We start from the raw sequence: 19724 nt of genomic DNA, 5'->3' as shown, positions 1-19724 counted from the left end.
CTATATATATATATAATTATTAATAACCAGCAGTATGAACGACTGACTGAACGAACTAACGAAGAAAATGTTGAAATTATGTTAAACTGAAACAAGGAAATACTCTGTTCATACTGTAATTTCACAAAGCAAACACCAAGAAATGGGTTGCAGTTTGTCTTTAGATGTTAATAGCTCAAAATAGCTGTCAATCAAAACTGGATTCAAGCCTTTTGACTGATCCTCCAATCTTCTTGCAGAAGCTCCGCGTAAAGACCCGGGGGCGGGACAAAATCGAGGCGTTTATCCAATGATCGGCGAGTTTCAGAGCAATGAAAAAACCCGCTCCATGCGTTCCCGCTGAGGTGAATAGACGCTCAGCTTCTGACGCATTTGTATTCAATGAAATGTTAACACAGCCGAACACATCTGACCATTTAATGTTTGACATTTTAGGGGAAGCAGAGCTTGCAGTCTTAGAGAAATCGTCACTGCTCTGTCCGTCGCTACTACACGCCCTTGAATTAGAACTTTTGAAACACGATTCTACAAGTTTTCCGTCGCGCTGGATTGGCGCTTCCAACGCATTGCTTATCATTGCCAAGACAATAGGCGTTAATCGCTCCACAGCAGGGGAGTGGGCTACACGGGGGCTGCTTTCCCTTACGAACATTTTCATAGCTTTAGTCATTCTAGTGCCCTCATGTATTCTCATAACCAATACAAACAGCAGCAGAACCGTAACAGCTGTAAAATGGCTCTACACACCGTTTTTGTCCAAGTATCTCACATTTGATTATATTTGTAAATGTGTGACTGAAAAGAGTTTGGAGGTGTCATACCACACTTTATCCACAAAGAGGAGATGTTAAACAACTGTGTTTACCAACGGCTGCAGATTACAGCTCTGATACAATCTGTGCTTTTATGAAAGCTGCTCTCCAACAGAGCAACAATAAGAACAATAAACAATTTTAACATTACAGTAATAATGAAATCCTAAACCACCAGTCCTGGTGTAACAGGTTAAAGTGCTATACATTCTTGACTGAGTCATGTGACTTCAAGGAAGTCTGCCCCACAAACTTCAATAATACAGAAACTACTTTCAGTTCCTGAGGCAGAAATCTCACAGCAAGCGACAGGAACCCACAGCAAGAGGAAACAAAGAAATTTACCACTACTCAGGTTAGATTTTGTTACTTTTACTCCACTTTTACAATTTGCTGAAAATTTACAAAATGCTGAAATGGCATTTTAGGTCAGGTCAAAAGTCAGTTTTGGCTTGTGTTAACTACCCATTTAGAAGGACAAATACAACATAAAACATACTGTTGAACCTTTTTAACAAAGAAAAGTTATAATATTTGTTATAATATCATTTGGAAGTCAGATCTAGAGTTAGGCTGAACTGGTCAAATGTTCACCACATTCATGTAACCATCATACACACAGTGACCGAATCCTGACACATTTAAGATTCCAGGCTACAATGTTTGTATGAAGTTCTTGAAGTGTAGAGTAGTTTCTGAATTCATATGTTCAGTACTTCCATCCCACACCCCCGACTTTCCTCTCTCAGTTTAAGACTCTAATAAGGTCTACAAAGATATGGAGACCTGGGACAGCAGAAAGTATTTATAGGGTGGGGTTCAAATTCGAGAAGGTTACTTGACGCATTTTTGGAATGTAAATAAATCTTTGAAACACAAGGGTGAACCTATTGTTTGAGAAAGTGACTGGCTAATGGCACAGGGTAATGTTTCAAAACATTTGGCTATCAACAACAGAGCTAGCTGTGTATCTGCCAGATCACACAGGACTACATCATCTAACAAAAAGAACTATGATGATTGTCCATGCTGGACTTAGGAGTGCTGCAGAGAACCAAAAATACATAAATAAAAGTGCACATTATTATTATTATTATTATTATTATTATTATTAGTAGTAGTAGTAGTAGTAGTAGTAATAGGAGTAGTAGTAGTGGAAATAGTAGCAGTATGGATCCAACTTAAAAGTTAGCATTAGTAATGCAAATGCCCAAACCTAAGGTTTGATATTGAACTGTGATTGAGCAGTCCTACTGATCTATGTAGTAATTATATTCATAATCAGCTTTTAAGTAAAAGCTGATCTTTTTTTAATCATAAAAACATTGTATTCAGTATAAATGTAATGTTTTTCTGTTCTTCATTATTAAAGCCTCTTCCATTAGTGAGGGGCACTTACATTAAAGAGCATCGTATGGATTTCAGTAAGCAGAAACAGGTGGAATTGGTAGTTAAGATCAACCTTACAGCTCTGGGACAGCGCTGGGTATTCTGGGTATTCTTCGTCGGGGCCCTGGGAGCGGGCGCATGTCACAGTATATTATTGGTCTACACAGAAAGAAAAAAAATAACCTGGCTGATTTAGTTTAGTTAAAAATAATAATAATGGCAAATCATGCAAGCCTACCTAGCCTACATGGACAGCTGCAAAATATGTAAAAATGTGCAAATATAATGACAAACACCTGAACTTAAGTTTTACCTGTTTGTAATTAGACTATTTACACTACATACACTTCACTGTATAACTGAAGTACAAAGATCAGTAAATTTTCTGATGTATATTAGAAACTCAGGCAAATATATGGCTAAGGCTAAACCTACAAACTTTTGTCTTTTTGACCCTTGGCCCACCACAGACATTGCATTTGGGACCTCAAAGACAAGAAGTTTGGGCACTTAATTCAACCTCTGTAAGGTGTGTTTTACATTGTCATTTTCATTATACAGTGAAAACCCTATGAGCTTGTGGAATCATGTTCTGTAAATGAGAATGTCGTAAAGAGTCAGGTTAGGTCAGCATGTGAGTGTGGTTATCTCGCTCTAGGCTCCTAAGCTTTCATTTTATATGCATGGCACGATTCGGGCTTCATCGGGAGGCGGTAACATTGGTGTACTGATTTGCATAATGTGATGTGTCACACATCATCCATACCTATAGAAGAGTTGAACCAGAGGGGCACTGCATACTGCAGAATGTCACGATTGGCCCCTCCCAGTCCTGTCCATGTGCGTTTGTTTTGGTTTAGCCCCCTCATTTCATGACTCCACCCCTGATTGTCTCCACCTGTTTTCTATCTGTCCTTTATTTTCCCTGTGTATTTAAGCCCTGTGTTTGGCCATTGTGTTTGCTGGTCTTTGTTGGTTGTTATATGCTGTTCTGTTTGTTCTGTTTTGTTTGTCATGTCTACGCCTCTATTAATCCGTGTTGGTTCTATGACCCTGGATTTGTCCATAATAAATCTCGCTTATCTCCGTAACGCATCCGCCTCCTCACTCCCTGTTATACAGAGGCGGGACTGACCGTGATAAAAATGTTTTATGCAGTTTGAGAAAGATGCGTTCACATTACAAAAAAGTGCATTTCAGCTGTTAAAGAAAAAGTTCTTATGGTGTAGTTACTCTTTAAAAGAAACTACATTTCCTTTAAAGAAATATATACTAATGAGAAATATGTTTTCTTAGGAGCAATGAAGAGACAAAAAAGAAGAAAGCCCTCTTCAAGCTGACAAGCAGGAAAGTAAAAGAAAAAACAACTACAGTCATCAAGTTTCAGTCTTTCATCATCCAGAACGATGGGTAAGCATATACAGTGATATCAACAAACAGCATGTAGTACAGGTAGTACAGCTCTATGTGAGTGGTCTGATTTTAAAGCAAATTTATGGCTTTACCTTTCAGATCAGAAGATCCAAGAGCTCACTGTTACACTGTTCGGAAACAGCTCTGCTGTTCACTTTGGAGGTGAGAACATTCTGCTCGGACAAAATAAACCTGCAGCAGATGGTGCTGATGTATCACTGAAAGTTTTAAAATCAAGGAATGTATCAGGACGCAAGGTCAATTTAATTAACATCCTGGACTGGCAAGACACTGAACTTTACCTGGACTCTGTGGATGAGGCTATAACTCGCCTAGTCAATGAAAATGAAATCCATGCCTTCGTCTTTGTTCTCCAAGTGGGTCAGTTAACAGATACAGATAAGATGGGACTAGAATGGCTGCAAAGAATGTTTGGTGAAAGTGTGCTGCCTTTCATGATGATTCTCTTCACCTATGAGAAGGAAGAGGACTGTGACTCAATCATAGATGACCTGAAAAAAAATCCTGTTCTAGAGCAGCTGCTTCAGAAGTGTGGAGACAGGTACCACACCTGCAGCAAGAGCATGAACAACCAATCAGAGATGAAAACACTGCTGGAGAAGATTGAGCGCATGGTTTCTGAGAACAACCAGTGCTGCTACACTGCAGAACTGTACAACACAGCTTCAAACCTCAGAGAACGACTGCAAGACAGTAAGAACCAACAAAGTGGTAAGCAAAACACTTTGCATTGAGCATATATCAGTCAACAACTACATTAGAACATGATCAGGTTTTCTTTAGAAGAAATCATAAGAGTCCAAAAAAAATTATGTGCTTTTTGATTAATAAAACAAAAGATACTTTACAATCAGCACATATTCCATGTCAGTATAATAGTGTACGATTTCATGTGCAGCTCTGATGGTGTTGTTTTGCATTTTTGTAAATAGCCTACTCAGCAATTAGAAATGAGAAATTATTGACATTTATCTGTGAAAGTATAACTAACCCCAATTTCAAATCACATAAAAAATATAATTACAGTTGGAAATAACTGATATATTAGAGTTTATTCTATTTACTGGTTACATCCTGATAACAAAACAATACCTTTGTCTACTTTTAAATTATAAGCATGCAGCTCTCAACAGCAACAGGATGATGTGGATGCTGCAGCCAGCAAACAAATAACAGAAAAAGAAAAGGTAAGTAGTTTTTGACTCTTCACCATCATCCACTTTAGCATAGAATATCGCTTGGAACAACCAATGTATAATTATTAATTAATAATTAATATTTATACATTCATTTTTTTGTGCCATCAAGTTGCTTCCAGCCATTTCAATAGTGTTTCTCCAGATTGGCCTTTTTTTTTACTTTAGGCTTCTTAATGGCTGGTTCATTATATTTCTGATTGTGTCCACTTTGTCGCTGGTCGCCCTCTTCGTTTACCTTCAACAGTTCCAGTATCATCATCATCGTTTCCAAGGAACTGGCTCTTCCAATAATGTACTCAAAATAGTCCACTCTGCTTACTCTTTGTCAAAATCAAGTACAGAGGCTTCAATATTTTTCCTGTCCCAATTTTTTTTATATTATGCTGCCTTTACATTTATAAAGAGCTGCAGAATAGACCAGATCAGAATTATTCAGGCTCTTACCTTGTAGAGATACACCCTCACATATCCACTTCAAACATTCAGTATTTTGAATTTGATGTTTATAAATTATTCATTATAAATTAATAAGTGTGAATAAGAATATGATGGAACAAAAAGTACATAATTGTCAGTATAAATCAAGATATGCTTAAAAACTAAACTAAAAGGAAAAAACATTCAAGCACTATTTTAAAATATACATACATGTATAGGCTATAAATAAAAATAAATTAAGTTCTACATATTAATCTTTCACAAATAGAAATGTTCTTGCGCAAATTGTACCTGGTGTCATTATAAAAGGTACTGCCACACAATAAGTAGCAATCGTGGTAAAGATGAAGTAGATTCCTGAAGTCCTCTTGGACAGCAGCATTAAACAACACTTGAATGGAAAAGCTACAGCGCTCTAGCACAGACCTTAAGAAGCCCTGTCAGTACTAATGGTTTGATAATATGCAAGTGGAAAGGTCAAGTAACTACAACCAATCATGCCCTGACGGATGCACCATGCAGGATTTCACTCAGACAAAGGAAAGAAGGTGAGAGGAAACCTAGCAGTCACTTGAAAAGCAGTCACTTCAGAACAACCTGAAAGCTGCAGCAGAAACTATTACTCAGTGAACATTTAGCAATGAACTGCACCCCAATCATTTCTGTTCCTACACCCCACGCAAAACTCCTCTGCTAAAAATTAAACACAGAGATGTGCCTTCTAAATTTTGTACATAAGAATTTAAACTGATTAGTTTAAATTCTTATGTACAAAATTTAGAAGGCACATCTCTGTGTTTAATTTTTCTGATTAGAACTCGTGGAGCAATCATCATCATCAATCGTCATGTTTAAAGGAAAGAAACTGCATGTATGGTCCCAGGAATACCCTACCCACAGTCCAATGCAGGGAAAATCATAATAGTGCTAGTCATCAAAAGAAAATAGGAGTGGAGTGATGTACCAGGACAGTGTCAAGGAGAATTTGATGTCATCAGCAAAGAAAGGGGAGAAGATGGACATCAACAGGACTTCTTCTTCTTTCTTCTTCTTTTGGCTGCTCCCTTTAGGGGTCGCCACAGCGGATCATCTGCTTCCATCTTGCCCTATCCACTGCCTCCTCTACTTTTACACCAACCATCTCCATGTCCACCTTCACTACATCCATAAACCGTCTCTGAGGTCTACCTCTTCTCCTTCTACCCGGCAGCTCCATCTCCAACATTCTTTGCCCAATATATCCACTATTCCTCCTCTACACATGTCCAAACCATCTCAACCTGACCTCTCTGGCTTTATCTCCAAACTGCTCCACCTTCACTGTCCCTCTGATCTGCTCATTTCTAATCTTGTCCATCCTTGTCACTCCCAACAAAAATCTCAGCATCTTCATCTCCGCCACCTCCAGCTCAGCCTCCCGTCTTTTAGACAGAGCCACAGTCTCCAAACCATACATCATAGCAGGACGCACTACTGTCTTGTAAACCTTGCCTTTCACTCTTGCTGCTATCCTTCTGTCACACATCGGACCTGACATCAACAGGACAATGACCCAAAACATACAGCCAAAAAAATTCAAGACTGGTTAATAAAAAAGTGAAGGTACTTGCATGGCCTAGCCAATCTCCTGACTTGAATCTGAAGTCCAGAAAGGGGAACCTCATAACATAACATTTATGCATTTCTAAACCTGTGTTCTTTGTGTTTTTGTAGTTACCTTGTCTGCCAAATAAATTTCAGGCATGTCATTATTTGCTAGAAAGTAGACAGATAATATAATGTCACAGTTGGACTACCAACAAACTGCAGACAAAAATATTAATTAAATATCTCTTTTGTATACTTTTTTAGGTCTCCAAACCATTGAGAATTTTACTGACTTTAAAGTCACTGCCGCAAACTGCCTGGGACAAACTAAAAAGACGTAATCTTTCGGTGAGTACCAAATGAATGTTTTGTGTAAAATGCATGAAGGACAGTACTTAGGTCCACATGGCAATACTAAAAATAAGGAAAATTAATACAGAAAAAATTACTCAGCTTCACCAGGGAAACCTTTAATATTTTCATATTTGCATTTCCTTCAGGTAATTTTGTTTCTCTAATACATTGCTTAATTTGAAAGCACAAATAAGTGCAAAATTTTGACTGGTAGTTTTATTTTCACTAAAATCACTAAAAAAACTTTTTTAATCTTGATGTAACATATGAGTTGAGGCAGGCTACATATGCGAACTGGTTTTATTAGTGGTAATCCAACTCTCATTGTCATAACAGGCAGGGGTCAAAACAAGTAGGCAGAAACACAGGCAAATCCAGAAAAAAACAAGCAAGGGTCAAACACATTTAAATACATTTGAGCTGGAGCCTATCCCAGCGGTCATTGGGCGGAAGGCAGGATACACCCTGGACAGGTCGCCAGTCCATCACAGGGCAAAAAAATGAAATGTTATATAATATAAGCATAATGCTTAAAAATTACTCCACTTTACATTTATATCTTTCTCAAAATGTTCTTAATTTCCAGCTCCAATTGTAATATTGTCAGTTACACTTTACTTTCTTTTTAGTCATGAGAACTTTTGCTTCCTCTTTCGGACCCTGGATGCTCCTGCATTATAAAGAACATTTGAGGAGAAGCATACAGTGTTTTGACAAGTACAGCATTTACAAACTCTGGGTGTGTATCTCCAGGAGCCGGAGAGGACAAAATGTCCCAACATTCAAAGACATATTTTATAACAAAAAGTTTCACTGGAGAGAATAATCTCTGAAAATGTGTTATTTCTCAAATGATAGGGCACCTCCAATTCTAATCCAGTGCTGCTGTTTTTCTGGAATCAGGTCCATTAAAGGAGCCCCTTTAATGAATACAATAGATACAACATGTAATACTAATTTATATTGATTCATGTTCTGTACAAAAAGATTTACACTGTGCTGTTTTGAAGCTTTCCCTATGTTTTACCTTCACCTCCTGCTATGTGTATTTTACACTTGCTGCTTCTAACTCATTCATTTCAATGGAAGAAAGTTAGTTTAATATTAAATATAATTTTATTTCAATTTTTAGTCTAATTATATAAGAATCTAAGAATATTAGGACACACGGTGTATGAAGCTGCTTTAGTCTATAATATTTTATGCTTAATCTAATAGGGATGTGTTACATAACAACACACAACACAATGTGTCACAAACATTTCAACATATGTATTTTGTGGCAAAATCAATTGTGTGGTCTAGGGATCTTCAGAGCTAAGTCGTCGGGAGCAATATGCTCCTGGTAGGGTCTCCCAGGGCGAACGGGTCTGGAGTGAAGACCCAGACTAACTCAATCCAAAAACTCCATGCACAACGGACACAAACAGTCATGTACCCTGCCCAGGAGAGGGTCACTGGGACCTACCCCTGGAGTCAGGCCTGGGGGTATTCCTCAGAGCATTCCTCGGCGAGCGCCTGGTGGCCAGGCAGCCCACGTAACCCGGCTGGGCTCAGCCCGAAGAGGCAACGTTGGGGAGACCATGTGGGCCCACCACCTGCAAGGTTCAGCATGGGGAGCGGTGCAGTGCTGTATAGGCAGTGGGAGATTGCAGGAAGGCCCTTGGAGGCCTAGGTCCCTGTGGCAGAAACTGGCTCTTGGTACATGGAATGTAACCTCACTGGGGGGAAGGAGCTGGAGCTTGTGCAGGAGGTGGAGAGGTACCAACTAGATACAGTTGGGCTCACCTCCGCCCACAGTGTCAGCTCTGGAACCAAACTTCTGGATAGGGGTTGGTCCCTCTCCTACTCAGGGGTTGCACAGGGTGAGAGGCGCTTGGCAGGTGTGGGGATACTCACGAGTCCCCGGCTGGCAACTGTACAGTTGGAATTTGTCCCGATGGACAAGAGGGTCACCTAAATGCGAATTAAATTCGCAGAGAGGAAAACTCTGACTGTTGTGTGTGCTTATGCACCAAACAACAGGTCAGAGTATTCGGCCTTCTTGTAGCGAGTGGGCAGGGTTCTGGAAAGGGTCCCGCCTACAAACTCCATAGTCTTACTGGGAGTCTTCAGTGCTCACGTTGGCAATGACTGGGAGACCTGGAGAGGCATGTTTGGGAAGAACGGCCTGCCCGATCTAAACTTCTGTGCCAGGCCTGGATTGTCCATAATGAACACCAAGTTCGAAGATGAGGATGTTCATAAGTGTACATGGTACCAGAGCTCCTTGGGTCCAAGGTCAATGATCGACTTTGTCATTTCTTCTGACTTGGCACCATATGTTCTGGACAGCCAGGTGAAGAGAGGTGCTGAACTGTCAACTGATCACCATCTGGTGGTGAGTTGGATCAGATGGCAGGGAAGACTGATGGTCAGACCCGGTAGGCCCAAACAAATAGTGAGGGTGTGCTGGGAATGACTGTCAGAGGCCCCTGTTCGGATTGATTTCAATCCCCACCTCCGGGAGAGCTTTTTTCATGTCCCGGAGGAGGTAGGGGACATGGAGTCCTGAATGGAATGAATGGACCCTGTTCAAAACCTCCATTGTGGAAGCTGCCAGGCGTAGCTGTGGGCAAAAGCTTGTGGGTGCCTGTTGGGGCGGATTCCGTCCCGGCCGTGGAACGATGGACCGGCCATTCAATCGCTGTACTCGCGAAGTGAGAGCTGTGTTCGTATACTCGGCATTAAGTCGGACCCTTTCAATGTTAGCGTTGGACTGCGCCAGGGTTGTGCCCTGACTCCACTCCTGTTTGTGATATTCATGGACAGAGTGTCCAGGGGCATAGCTGGGGTCAGGAGGCTGGAGGATGGCGTCTCTGCTATTTGCAGATGATGTTCTTTTGGCTGAATCACATGGATGCCTCCAGTGCTCACTGGTAAGGGAAAGGCCCCAGGTGGAAGAGTTTAAGTATCTTGGGGTCTTGTTCAAGTGTGATGGGAAGAGGGATTGTGAGATCGGCCACAGGCTGGAACAGGCGGCAGCAGTAAAGCAGTCACTGTACCGGACTGTACTGGTGAAGAGGGAGCTGAGCCATAAGGTGAAGCTCTCTGTTTATCGGTTGGTCTACATCCCGACCCTGACCTATGGTCATGAGCTGTGGGTAATGACCGAAAGAATGAGATCGAGAATACAAGTGGAGGAAATGAGATGCGCTCTATTTGACAGATTGAGGAGCTCGGTCATCCAGGAGGACCGAGCTCAGAGTAGAGCTGCTACTCTTCCGCAGTGATAGGAGCCAGCTGAGGTGGTTCGGGATGCCTCCCAGGGGACAGGGTCATCTGGGATTCTCTGCTCTCTCAACTGCTACAGTGACCCTATCTGGACTGAGCGGTTAACGATGATGATGATTATTTTAGGCAAGCAAATAATACTTAATACAAATAACACTTACTTAATACTTGGACATAACATGTTAACAGCATAAAATTTCATTAAATATTACAGATTAAAAATCTATATACTATATATATATCTATATATATAATCTATATACTGTATGACTCACATAACTGAAATAATATATAATTAAACTAAATTTTTAAAGCAGTAATATTACATATGAATCTAATTTTTCCACTAAAATGATGGAGCTGTAAACAGCATGTGTAAAATACACATGGCAGCAGGTGAAAGTGAACCATAAAGAGAATTCCAATATAGAGTAAATATACATAATGTTACTATACTATTTATTCTCTGCAGAGATAAATAATCTTATAATGGTGGGTAATGTTGAGACTCTACTGAACCTCCTGGAAATACATACTCAGAGTTTTTAAATGCTGTAATTATGATTGTGACATTATGATGTTCCACAAAGACCCTGTAATGTTCAGCGGTACCAATTACCCTCTGACAATGCAGGGGCATCACATCTGGCCAGAAAATACACATACAAGAGTAACCATTACAGTTACATTTGTATAAGCAACAGTAACTAATATTTTGGAGGTCATAATGTTCTTATCCTGAATAACCCTCTGATTTAGATCACTTTTGTGCAGTTAAAGACTTTTTCTTTTATCTTCTCCATATTAGTTTATTAAGCCATGCTCATTTATAATTGGCTTTTTATTTTTATGCTATATAACAATAACAAAATTATATCCCTCATGTCAAATCTTATTAGGCCCCACAAACATGGTGTGCTCTGTATGTAACAGTATACTAGACAGTATTGATGCAGAACGTTGTTCAAGAGTAGCGTTTTATTACTTTACATAGCTCATCCAATAGAACTCATTAGGCTGCACTAAACCTCAGCTTTAGCCCTTCACAGAGCAGGATTGTACAAAAGCTGAATGGGGCTTAAGATTAGCTTATTTCCTGGAACTGAAATTGACGCAAATCAACCAGGCTTTTTGAGAAAAAGCTTATTGAGTCAGCTCACTTTGTGGAATGCCCCCTGGGCCAGAAGAATGCAGGTGTAGTATTCTACTCTATATTCTGTTTTCTTGTTTCATTTAGCCATATGCTTTCGTTGTCCGTTTTTCATCTTGGCCCCTGGTTCCTCCTTTGTCTCTGCCCTCTTGTTGTCAAGCAATATTAGTGAATAAATCAGCCTGTTGCTTTTCTGACTTTTCAGTTCTTTTGAAATGCGAGAGCCATGTCAAATACACTGAAATACAATACAAATGTAATTGTTTTACAGGGGGAATATGTAGAGCTCGAAGTAGCAGAAGATGTCCAACACCACTATGAAGAAAAAGAAAATCCACTGGCGGAGAACACACACCAGCTGTTTACAAGACTTCACCTAAAAACAAATCAGAAAGAAAGGCTAAAACCTGTAGACATTCTTCAAATAACTGCACAGTCATTACACTGCAAAGGGCCATGTACTGAGGAAGAATTGGTTCAAACCTTGTTAATAAAGCTGCTGTTGATGGACTACAGGGCAAGAAACATAAAACAAGCGGTAAGCAAGCTGGACCTCATTCAGTCAGGAACAGTGAGCAAGGACAGGGAGGAAACATTTGCAGGTTTCATAAGAAAAAAGTCAGTATCTCATGATGAAACAAAAAGTAAAGATTCTGTTCACCCCATGGATGTTCAGATGGCTGTGTTCCACTGCTCAGATAATTTTCTAAAGCAGCTGATAGTGACTAAGCTTTCACAATGTCAGTATGCTCTGCCTCTACTGGTGCCCAATCCCTTCACTGGGGCAAATGAATTTCCTCTGTGGACTTTTCGCCAAGTGAGGAAGAGCTGGAAAAGCACTGATAATTTGGGTAAGAAGACCAGCAATACCAAGCTGATTTATGAAGCAGAAACTTCAATGGTGGCATTCTTCAGGATTGGTTATATTTCTTCATCAAAGTCTCAGCTGATTAACAGCCTGATCAATGAAAAGCACAACACATTTTTCCACAGACATTGCTCAATCAGCAGCAGCAGCGATCGTCTACTGATGGAAGGTGTAGTGGAGATTGCTTGGTATTGCCCATCAGGGAAAAGCAACGATCATTTCACTGATTTGGTTGCATTCTGTAACCTACACGGTGATGCAGAAAGCCATGAAAAACAGCTGGAAATTCTGACTGAAATGTCTTCTGTGAATGTAGTAGTCTTAGACAATCAAGATGACAATATAACAAATAATGAAATACTAGAGAAGCTCTTTGAAGGCCCAAAGCCTCTAATTTGCTTACTTTGTGATGATGACTCTTGTGTCAGTAGGGCAAAGAGCCTGAAATACAAAATTGGTCTTAAAGGCAGGAATCAGGCAGCTGTATCTGAGGAGCTCAAAAACACTATCAAAGAGTGTTTCTCAAAATCTCCTTCTAATTTCAGTCTCAACAAACTGGGTAAGAACAAGAATATCACAATAGATGAGAATGATGAGGAATGCCAGAAAGGGAAGGAAGCTGCTATGCAGATAATGGCGCTACTGAAAGGAACTGAACTGTCCAAAATTAAGGAGATGAATCTCCCATGTCAAGGAAAACTGTGGCATGAGTGGTGCCAGAAAAAGAAGGAACTACACAGACTTCAAGGGCTCAACATAGAGAAGCAAAAGTGTGAAAAGCAAGCTGAAATGAGGGAGATTCGCAAGAAGCAACATCAACATGGACTTTCAAAACTTATAGAGCTGTTCATTCACACAATGAAGTCACTAACAGAAAATGAGAAGTGCTATTTTCTAAAATGGCTTGGGATCCTGCTGGATAACTGTACCACAGATGAGCTCTCTGGCTTCCGCCAAGCATATGACCTAACCTGGTCAAAAGTTCTGGACCTAAATGGACAAGCTGACAAATCAGAGGAAATGAAGACTGCCCAAACACAACTTGAACAAATATCACAAAAACTGAGCGCTGCGTCCTTCGGTATGGAACACATTCTCAGGGAGATGGGTCAGATATACGAGTCATTTACCACTGTTCAAGTAGCAAAAAAAGACTTCACTCTCCCCAAAATTGCAGTTGAGGTGATGCTGTCTGGGCATCCACTGGAGCTGATGGATGGTGATACAGGACATGTTCCTGTGATTTGGGTTTCTGCTGTTCTAGATGAACTTATCAATAAATTAGGTGACAAGAGAGTGTTTGTGTTGTCAGTTTTGGGGATTCAGAGCTCTGGGAAATCCACTATGCTCAATGCCATGTTTGGACTCCAGTTTGCAGTCAGTGCTGGAAGGTGTACCAAAGGAGCCTTCATGCAGCTGGTCAAAGTGTCTGAGGAGATGAAGACAAAACTGAAGTTTGATTACATCGTTGTTGTTGATACTGAAGGCTTACGGGCGCTAGAGTTTACTGGAATGTCAACAAGACAACAAGACAATGGACTTGCGACATTTGTTGTTGGTCTTGGAAACATGACTTTGATCAATATTTTTGGAGAGAATCCATCAGACATGCAGGACATCCTTCAGATTGTTGTTCAGGCCTTCATGAGGATGAAGAAAGTGAGACTGAATCCCTGTTGCATGTTTGTGCATCAAAATGTTGGAGAAGTTATGGCTGGAGAGAAAAACATGGAAGGACGGAAGCGCTTGCTGGACAAACTTGATGAAATGACAAAATTAGCTGCTAAAGAAGAAGACTGCAACGCAAAATGTTTTAGTGATGTCATTGCATTTGATGTGAGGAGTGATGTGTGGTATTTCGCACAGCTCTGGGAGGGCAGCCCACCCATGGCACCACCAAATCCTCTGTACTCTGAAAACATTCAGGAGCTAAAAAGAAACATCTTCTTGAAAATTTCCAAAAGCCGAGGTGTGACACTCTCAGAATTAAAAAAAAAATTCAGCAGTTTATGGAATGCACTTTTGGATGAAAATTTTGTGTTTAGCTTCAGAAACACTTTGGAGATTGCAGTGTACAGGAAACTGGAGCATGAGTACAGTAAATGGACATGGAGTCTGAGGAGTGCCATGCTGGCAATTGAGAACAGGCTTCACAACAGAGTCACCAATGAAAATTCATTGAAGATTGATGAAAAGGACATTGTGGAATGCCTAAAAGAGACAAAGACAGATGTAGAAACATTAATCAAAACGTTCTTTGATGAAGATCGGGACAAAGAAATTTTGATCCAATGGCAAGAAAGATTCCAGATAAAAATTGCAGATCTTTGCAATGAGCTTGTAGAAGGAACAAAGAGAAAGTTGGATGAAGTTATTCGACTAAAATTAGCGAGGCAGAAGGTCGACTGTGAAAAGAAAGCATATGAAGATATGCTTTTTAAACTGAGTAAAGATCTCGCCTTTTGTTTGAAAAACAAAGAAACTGAGGAAGATGCACTTGAGAAAGAATTTGAAGCTGTCTGGTCCAAGTGGGTCACTGAACTGACTCAGGACACACCCTCATTTGGCGAAATTAATATATGGAGTGATGTAACACAGATCTTGTCAGAAAGCTATGAACTAAGCCTGGTTTGTGAGCGACAAACTCAGAGTGTTTATAAAAGAATCGATGCTTTAGGGGATTATTCAGGCTACATCATTCTTAAAATCCAAGAAGACTCTAGCCAGGAAGATCTGCCATCAACAATTGAACAGGGAGAGGAAGATGACAATAAGAATGCTTGTGTATTTGGACAAATGGTTAAAAATGAGACACACAGTGAGTCTGAGGACAGCTGCATAGCCAATACTTTCACAGAAGACGATAACAATTCACTGAGTGCTTTTATTAGAAGGACTGAAACAGACATTAAGGCAGAAACTCAGAAGGCACCTATTGCAGAACGTGGATACAGTCGCATCTATATTCCAAAGATAATTGCTTCTGTCAAAGAAAAAGTAAAAGCATATGAATCCAGCACCTCAAAGTTTATACTCAAAAAGGAATTCACAGTGGATTTATGCCTCTATGTGTGTAAATTTGCAGCAGACCAGTTTGCTGAGCTGCACAAGGAGTTCAAGGAAGCCTATGATGTAAGACTGTACCTGGAGAAACAGAGGCCGCAGTACCTCAACATCTTCAAGAACTACTGCAATGGAGCGACCTCCACAGCTGTGTTTGGTCAGGTAATTGTGGATACACTTGAACCATCAATACTGCAGGCAGCATATGACCAAACTGCCATTAATCTGAGTGAGAAAATGAAACGTGACATTCCTGCATTTAATGGAAACAGGTCAAATCTGGAAAAACACATTCTGACATCACTAGCAGTAGAGGAGTCATTTGAGAAATACATTGAATACATTCAAAAACCCAGAGAACATTTTAACAATTTTATCAAGAAGAAGGTCAACGATTACATTTTTGAAGACAACTGTTCAGTGGTTCTAGAAACCATTAAAAGCAACATCATCTCCAAAGGAAAGTGTGTGGTGGATGCTGTGAATGAAGCAACAGAGAAGATAAAAAGTAATGGAGATGTCAGCATGTGGCTGCACCATTTATCCCAAAAACTAAAAGATGAGCTTCAGTTTAAAGAAAAGTCGTGTCTTGAGAAGAAAGAAATTACAGACCTTGACTTTCTCTCACAGGTTGTGATCAAGGGTCTAACTAGTATCATGCCAAAGCTAAGCACTGGCTTTCAAAGCATTTCTGACCTCAAATGGGAAATGTTCAGGAAGAAACCTGATGATATTCTGATTGAGCACCTCTGCCAATGCTGCTGGGCACAGTGTCCGTTCTGTAATGCCATCTGCACCAACACAATGGAAGATCATACTGGAGATCACAGTGTCCGATTCCACCGTAACTGTGGAACAAATGGATGGACTTACAAGGTTAATTTGAAAAATGAGCTTGGGATAGATTTCTGCACAACAGCTGTTTCAAATAATCTCCTGCATTTTAAAACATCTGATGGAGTGTTTTCTTTTAGAAACTACAGAACTGCAGGTGGAGAATACGCCAGATGGAATATCAGCCCTGATAATTCTGAGATGCCGTACTGGAAATGGTTTGTGTGCAGATTTCAGGAGGACCTGGAAAACCATTACAAGAAAAAATTCAAAAATCATGGAGAGATTCCCAGTGAATGGAAGGATTACACTAAAGATAAAGCTATTGAAAGCTTAAGAGAGCTGTAGTGTTACTCTGGCTGACTGAACACCCCTACGGTGTTTTTGTGGATTTTAGTGTCTTGCTATTCAGCTCATGTGACCAAAAGGTTTTGTTTGTTGACAAAATATGAAAATTCTATTTGCCCTTTGTGTAATAATTGAATTCAAAATAGTTATATTTTATTTAGACCTCGTTTAAACATCTACAAAAGCTGCTGCAATGATGCAGCCTTTACAACTGTGTTTGGCCAGTTAATTGTGAATACACTTTGATTTGATATTGATTCTGCAGGTAATATATGACCAAACTGCTACTGATCTGAGTGAAAAAATTTATTGTGATGCTCCTGCATTTAGTGGAAACATTAAATCTGAAAAATATGCAATGACATCAGAATGGAGACAACACTGGAAAATCACACTGAATACACTTAGAAACCCAAAGAATACTTTAATGATTTTCAGAAGAGAGCTGATGACTACATATTGGAAGAAAACAGTCCCGTGTTTCTAGAAAGCAGTGTCAAATCCAAAGGAAAATGTGTGATGGACACTGTGAATGAAGCAACAGAAGAGGTCAATCACAATGTCAGCATGGGGCTGCAATATTACAGTCACATTTGATTATGCACTTGAGCATATTTGGTCTAATTGTTTTTAACTACCTAACTACTTAACCAATATTTTTTCTTATTGTTTTTTAGTCTTTTAATAGTTGTTTTGCAAATGTAAGTCACTTTTATGCCCCTGTCCCAGAGGTATTACTGTGATTAATACTCTGATAATAATCTGTATTCATTATTTGGCTGTTTCGTTCCTCTAGCAATTATAATAATAATTTTTCTTCATACATATTTTAATTTATTTAGTTCAGATTGTAACATATACAACATAGTCATATTATAACTTCAGGTTTAGGTCCATACCTAAACTGCCATTCAGGTTATTTCATGAAGTGATTCTCTATACTGCAAATAGTTACATTACCAACAATGGTCTAACTGCTTCTAAGTATTTAGAAGTGCATCAATTTTTAATAGGCTTTTTTAAAGGAACAATTGTTTTATTCAAGTGCACTCTCAAAGAACAATAAAAAAATCACAAAATATATGTGTTTTTCATGTTTCATGATTTTTTTCTGAAAATACTACCTAGTCATTGATGTCCAGTGATATGAAAGTCTAATTATATAGGAACCATTTTATGGGATTAATTTATTGCCAAAGCATAGAAAACAGTAAAATGTGTTTTGTAAATGTCCTTCTATTTACAAAAACTTAACTGTGTCATAACACCCATCAATGATTAGACTGACATACACTCACTGATCTGAAAATTCCTTGAAATGTTACCTTGCCTGACCACAATTAATCAGCAGCCCTCAAAGTTTTTGCACAAACATGCAAAACAGATTGGTAAGGGCTAAGTGGTAGGGGCGAGGGGTGAAATGGCATTGGGCCTTTGTGTATGTAATATTTACTACATTGTAGAAAACATTTGTTGTTAAACTATGAAGAGTAGCATGTTCACATGTGGTGCAACTGTCTAACAATTCATTCAAATGTCACATGATTTTGAGATTGAATCACAGAAATGCCATAACTGCCCATATCTGATATCAGATCTCAGTCAAAAAAGCCTTTGTGACTGTAGTGGACAGATTGGCCTTTGCATAGGGGTCACCAAATCTGACAGCTGCTGTCAGAATATCATCTCCACAAAGACTAGTTAAAGTCACACCAAATTGTTTGATTGTTTGGTGACCCATATGCCAAGGTCAATCTGTCCATTTTGACTAAAAATGTGAAGAGGTAGTAAGTCTCTCAAAAATGATCTTTCACTGTTTTGTGTAGATCATTCTGACTGTTCCTTGATGCTTTTATTGTTTGTGTGTGTGTGTGTGTGTGTGTGTGTGTGTGTGTGTGTGTGTGTGTGTGTGTGTGTGTGTGTGTGTATTGCGCCAGGCCAAAAAAGCTTGTGTACATATTGTGTATCTTTCATCATGTGATGTTTATAGATGTAGAACATTTGTAATGAAACATCAGAGCCAGGAATAAATCAAATGACTGAATGAACTACACCGTTCTGTTTTCGTTTGTCTGTTTATTTTTTAATCTAGACAGAGCAGAAAAGTGCAAAGCCTTGAAATACATAAGCCAGCTGCACAGGGTTATTATACAAAGCATCACTGAAGAGGCCGTGTCTTAATACATTAAAGTCAAAGTAGGAAGTTGGATAAAAATCTATTTATTATGTAATTTTACGTGGGAAAACAATATAGGTCTTTATACTGCTACTCAAATTCATTAGTTTATTATTGTGTGTGTTTTCCAGATACCTGGAGATAATCATTTTGAAAGTTATACATCGTATATAAAAAGTTTGGTCTCTATTTCTGTTGGGCCAAATTAAAAGTCCTAATGGTCTAACTTTGGGCAGCCCTGATCTACTTAAGAAAATAAACAGAAGTGTAGATGTTGAAGAGAGCGAACTAAGTGCTTATTTTACCATAGGTTTTGGTTTTATGTAATATCTAAAGTACTCAGGTTAGCTGTTGAGTACATTCACTTCTTATTAGTTCAAAATTGTTTAATCTTGGTTCCTAGCTTTGTCTCTGGCTACAATTGTGCATTTGAAAATAGATCAATGTGTGAATCCTGGCGTGTTTTCTGTAAATGAGCGAAAGGCTGTGACTGACTGTGACTGTAACATTTACCGGTGGAGATAAATTAAGTTATTCTTCCATGAACTTCAGTGATATAGGGAAACGAGTTTAAGCTTTTTAAGGTAAGGTAAATTGTTTAAGAATTGTTTTTTTTTTTCATTTGCTCCTTTGCTACTGTAAACACATTTCTGCAATAATAAAATAATAATAATAATAAAAAACATACAAAAAAAAAAAAGAAAATAAGTATGCAATATGTAAGTAAAACCTTAGTCAATGTTCTTTTGGTAACATCACACACAAACCAGACGATTCCAGCAGGCTGTTTATTGAGGAC

General features: G+C 39.2%; 1 protein-coding gene across 2 annotated transcripts; it reads left to right on the top strand.

Annotated features, from left to right (window-relative positions):
- Positions 1–1055: 1055 nt before the first annotated feature.
- Positions 1056–18797, top strand: LOC108438305 (interferon-induced very large GTPase 1-like). 2 transcript variants are annotated; one of them, XM_017716036.2, is made up of 7 exons: positions 1056–1167; positions 2672–2730; positions 3498–3611; positions 3714–4346; positions 4752–4822; positions 7124–7207; positions 11908–18797. In XM_017716036.2, the coding sequence occupies exons 3-7, from the start codon at positions 3608–3610 to the stop codon at positions 16747–16749; spliced, it is 5634 nt and encodes a 1877-aa protein (XP_017571525.1). In that variant the 5' UTR covers positions 1056–1167; positions 2672–2730; positions 3498–3607; the 3' UTR covers positions 16750–18797. The 2 variants fall into 2 exon arrangements, with proteins under 2 accessions (XP_017571525.1, XP_017571524.1); XM_017716035.2 differs by lacking the exon at positions 2672–2730.
- Positions 18798–19724: the final 927 nt, after the last annotated feature.

This window comes from Pygocentrus nattereri, chromosome 1, assembly GCF_015220715.1.
Source record: "Pygocentrus nattereri isolate fPygNat1 chromosome 1, fPygNat1.pri, whole genome shotgun sequence".
NCBI classification, from domain to species: Eukaryota; Metazoa; Chordata; class Actinopteri; order Characiformes; family Serrasalmidae; genus Pygocentrus; species Pygocentrus nattereri.
Note: the sequence above shows the minus strand (reverse complement) of the source record. Positions and strands in the feature narration are given on the sequence as shown.